Below are 5116 nucleotides of genomic sequence, written 5' to 3' on the forward strand. Positions count from 1 at the left end.
TCGCGGTCCTTCTTGACAGAAAGCTCCTACTTGACAGCTCGTTCCAAGGGGACCATAGTTGATCCATAGAAAAAATGTTGTCCTGTCAAAAAAAATTTTTGCATTAAAATGAAAAAAAGTGATCAGAAATGGTTTTTAATCGTGTTTTTTACCGTTGTACATAAAAATTTACATAGGGCATTAGTACCCAATTGTTAATAGCTCTACGGTTGCAAGTCGTTTGACTTGATTGATTTAAAACCAACGGGTAGATATGAGCTGGAAGACAATAGAAAAGGCTCTAATTATGATACCTTTTGTTTTCTCAAAATGATATAAACGGAATCTTTTCTTTTGCTATGCCAGTGGGCCATACTTTCTTTCTTTTTTTATTGGGTTTTATGAATAAACAATTCTAGAGTTTTTTTTTTTTGAATAGGTCCTATAAACATATGAAAGACAATAGCTTATAGGACCTTTTCAAAAAAAAACTTTGGAATTACACGCACTGATTTTGCACTCACGCTGCTGGCGTATCAATGTCCAACGATTTCCTCCAGCACTCTTTTCAACCCAACAATTCTGTCAGAAATCAATTCCATCACAAAAATAACCACACTCAAAACAATCAACAATACGTACAGCTCATAAACCACCATCAAATGTTCGTTACTCATCTGCCTCGGCTCAGCACTCCCTTCCGATCTCCCAAAGAACTCGTAGTCGCCGTACTGTTTGATCCAGTAGTTGGTCAACCCGGCAGCTTGAATCTGTAGCAGCTGATGATCAAACTGCCCTGTCAGCATCGACTTTCTCGGGTAGTAGATCGCAATCGAGAATGTCGTCAATGGCTCACGGCAGATCGGGACCGGTTTCAGGCCCCGCCTCCGGAACTGCTGATTGTGGTGCGCCATATGATCCAGCGTACCCTGTACCACGTCGCGCGATTCTGGATGGCGCTCCATCCACTCCAGCCGACGAATGATGTTGTTGGGCTCCTGTGGAAGGTGACGGACTCTGCAAGATAAAGTACTTGAAACTGTTTTAATTTAAATGCGATCCTGCGAAATACCTTCGTAAGCGGTTTGGAAACGCTTCGTAGTAACGTTCGCCACTCACAACTACGTAGAACAACGCGTTGGTTTCGTCGATCTCGCTCAGTGTCTTTGACGGAGGAAGATTCTCACTTTGCTGAAGATGTTGGAACATTGCACTCTGATATAAGGTTCTCAGTACGAAGCAGAAGAAGATCCACATAAAGAGCAAGGTTCTGGCGAAATTTCTAGCAGGAAGTCGAGGTAACCCAAGTCCAAAGAAAGTCCCAATGAGGTTCAGACGCGGTGTCGCAATACCTCGTCCGTAGACAAACTCACGAACAGTTTTAGTTCTAAACTCAATGATCCCAATTGAGAGAAAGGCCACCAGCAATACCACCCCAATGAACAGCCAAACATCAGCACCGAATGGCCGAATTAGTTTCTCGATCGGAGTATACGGACGACCTTCGGGTACTGCAATGACCATCATCGTCGTGTGATGGGCCATGCCTGCCTTCAAAATAGTCGATCGCGCAACAGAGATACCCAAGCAGGAAATACCAAAATCTACCTCTTCTCTCTGAATCAATCCCATCATACCAGTACTATTGGTTTCCAACGGATAACCCCACTGCTCCCCATTTGGAGGCTCGTAGATCAGTGACCTAAAGTTTAGCTTGCTCTCAAGTACGTCCATAATATCACCCTCAAAGCCACCCATTTTCAGGCGTTTCTTGGTTCTGCGCATTATAGTATAAGGTGGCGTTTCAAAAGCAGCAACCTTAAATAGACAACCATGAAACTCACTTGTCTTGTCCGGGTACAACTCATCTACAGCAATTCTATACACATTTTGCAAGTGAACCATACGGCATGCCCTGTTTGAAAATGCAAAGTACGTCCACAGCTTAACTTCCTGACCCAGGAAACCCATCGCAACCACGTTGATGATCTGTAACTTCCACAAGTCCTTGAAGATTTTCCTTATCACTCCTTCATCAAGCTCTTTACTGAAGACCACCAGGTATCTTCCGGAAAAGTCATACTTGTCCACGCTCAACTTGCCATACTGCTCGGCAAAAGCTTCATAGCTATCAACCAGGAACATGTTCAGCAGCCATGGTTTGCGCGGAATTTCACCGGGTGCCGATCCCAACCTCAAAACGATCGATCCCCCTAGTCGGGCAATCACGTTATCCAGAAGATCCAGGTGTACTTGGAGTGATCGCTTACTGGTGAAACTTTGTGCAACATGAACCGATCCGAAGGGATCCTGGAATGCTTCCAGCAGAACGGTGGCTACATAGCTGGAGAGTGATTTCAGCGGATCATTTGGTAGTGGGATTCCGGGTACTGTCGATGCAGCGAGGGAGGATGAGATGAAAATCAACGTCAGCCACATTCCGATGGTTAATTATGGATGACGGAGTTACACTGAAGAGCATGGCATATTTTTGGATTCTTAACCTTTGACATTAATCAAAGTAGATCTTATCAACTCACGGATGTCCCGATAAAATGGCGAGTGATGATCTTCGTGTTAACGATATCTAACAAAATGATTGAAGAGTAACTGAGCAGACGCTTGAAATGTTCACACGATTTCGTAATTAGTACGTGACGAGCTATATAAATAAAATCCATTTGCAGCTGACAACTTTTTCCTATAGGGGAGAGTGGGGAGACTTGATCCCCTTTTTTTGTATCGCACATAACTCTGTCAATTTCTCACAAAACTATAAACTTTTTGCATGAATTGAAAGCTTAAACATTCATCTATATTTGGCTAATAAGGGTATTTCATCAGATGAACTCTTCGAATCATGCCAAGCGTTTTAAAAAAATATTTTAAACCGGCCTTTTTAAAATGATAGGGGTAACTTGATCCCCCTTTCAACATTTTGAAGAAATCTTAAGCAAAATGTTTCTTATTCATCCAAACTTTTAATTTTCTATAAGTTACAGCAATTTCACATAAAACCTGTACGTTTATGTTCAAAATATAACAAGTTTAGTATGTAAAATATATAAAAACTTAAAATATTATTTTTAAGACCAAAATTAAGCATGTTTACAAAAGTTGGAAATTTTTGTTTACAAAACTTTTGAAAAAAGGTTCAAACTACAGTAAGTTCTGTACAACTATACTAAAGGAAACTATGTAGGAAAACCCAGCCCAATTAATTAATCTTGAGGCTGATTCCAGTGACTGTAAAAATGCAGGGATCAAGTCTCCCTAAACGCACTTTTTTAAACAATTGATTGTAAAAATAGTATGACGATAGATTTAACATCAAATGCGTAAGGGTTTTGAAGTTGATTAGTTTATCAAACAACTCATGTATAAAAAATATTTTTTTGAATAATTTTTGAGTGTTTTCTATACATATCAAAACAAAGAAAAAAAGATCTCTTGGAAGTTTTTTGCAGCTCGTTTTAGAAAAATGTGAGAAACACAAACTAAACATTTTTTAATTTTTGTTTTTTGTTTTCTACAATGAGTTTTAGTTAATTTCGCACAACTTTCTAGAACAAAGCTAATTGTTTTACCCACATGCTGACGAGATACAGGCTTGGGATCAAGTGACCCCGGGGATCAAGTCTCCCCACTCTCCCCTACGTTGTCAACTATTCGATGTTAAATGTAATTTTGGAATCGTCAAAGTCTATTGCAAGTTTCTGCTCGAACCTAGGAGTCCATAGGCTTGAATGGGGAGAGCACCCAAACCTCTATATACTCCAAGAACCTTCCACCCCAGGGTTCGAACTGACAACCTTTGGATTGCGAGTCCAACCCTGGCCAGCGATTCCACCGGATCAGGCTTGGTTTGGTGTTTTTTTTTTCTTTATAGCAGGCAGACGACTCCCACACCTAGAATGACTTAACGACCTAACACCTACCAAGGCCGGGACTGACGTTTTACTTCCCCATCCGATGGAAGGTTGGAGCAGATGGGAATCGAACCCATGATCATCCGTTTACAAACCGGACAGCGTAACCATTCGGCCAAGCCTGCAAACGAACATGGCCCGCGAAAAAATTCCTGAAATAAAAGCATATAATTAGAATTGCCTAACCAAACTATCAATCCATTCAATGCTCTCACACAAAAAAATTAAATGGTAATGACGAAAGTAACTTACTTTTGAATTAATAAGTGGTTAAAATTTGCTACATTAAAAGTTTTTTTCTTGTTTTGAAATTAAAAACTTTTACTGCTACAGTTTTTGAAAATCTCATTGCTAACTTATTTAAAAGTTTTAACTTTTAATTCGACTGTATAATTTCTTTCATTTTGTCGTTCTCGTGAAACCGTGTACGTCTAAGTCCAAAATGTAAACAAACGTTTAGGTGATTCCGGTGGTTAGTGAGTGGTGGTCCACGACGTCAATCAAAACAGAACGCGTCCGCAGCCAGGACTTGGACGCGGATACCTTCGAAAGAGGATGGTGCGGAACAAGGTTAGGAGATTAGGGGAAAGTTGGTTTTCAAAAGGATGAGGCCAGCTTCCTGCCGGATATGCAGCTGTTTCACGACCGAAATGGGTAAGAAGGAAGCTTGGGTGTTTGGTGGCGTTTGTGTTTGATTTTGTTTGTTTTTTGTAGGACGCCGTTTATGCGGATGTGAATTTGCACCGGTTGTAGTCGATAAAGTTAATTTTTACGGTGAGGAGAAGGTTCCGACGGAAGAGGGAAACGACGAGAAGCGATCGGAGGTGGTCAGCGCGGATGTTGCACTCGGTGCCGGCGGTTTACGACCATCAGCAGCATTATGTGCCGGAAGTGATGACGGGACAGTGTGGGATGTCCTGAGGGTCCGCAGTCCATTTCTCGGTGCGGGACATGTTTGACGAGTATTACATAAACATCCGGAAGAACAGTTTGCACCAGTTCTGGAAGAACCGTCTGTACGAAAGCCGCAGGTCCTGAAGCTGTCGTACTCGGATTACTTCCAGAGGTTGGAGTGATATCCGACGAACCTGATCAAGAACATCTACCTGGAATACCGACGAAGTCACCGGTGAGTATTGAGAATGTGTTCAGTGTCTAGCCAATTTAATTTACTTTCAAACTCTTTCAGCAACTCCCGCCCGCAAACT

At 41.5% G+C, this 5116-nt stretch overlaps 1 protein-coding gene across 1 annotated transcript; it reads right to left on the bottom strand.

Moving 5' to 3' along the window:
* Nucleotides 1-504: 504 nt before the first annotated feature.
* On the bottom strand, nucleotides 505-2658 carry LOC120412971 (uncharacterized). The gene is made up of 2 exons (XM_039573621.2): nucleotides 1052-2658; nucleotides 505-996 (listed from the first exon to the last, which is right to left on the bottom strand). The coding sequence occupies exons 1-2, from the start codon at nucleotides 2416-2418 to the stop codon at nucleotides 516-518; spliced, it is 1848 nt and encodes a 615-aa protein (XP_039429555.1). The 5' UTR covers nucleotides 2419-2658; the 3' UTR covers nucleotides 505-515.
* Between the last annotated feature and the right edge of the window lie 2458 nt (nucleotides 2659-5116).

This window comes from Culex pipiens, chromosome 1 (assembly GCF_016801865.2).
Source record: "Culex pipiens pallens isolate TS chromosome 1, TS_CPP_V2, whole genome shotgun sequence".
NCBI classification, from domain to species: Eukaryota; Metazoa; Arthropoda; class Insecta; order Diptera; family Culicidae; genus Culex; species Culex pipiens.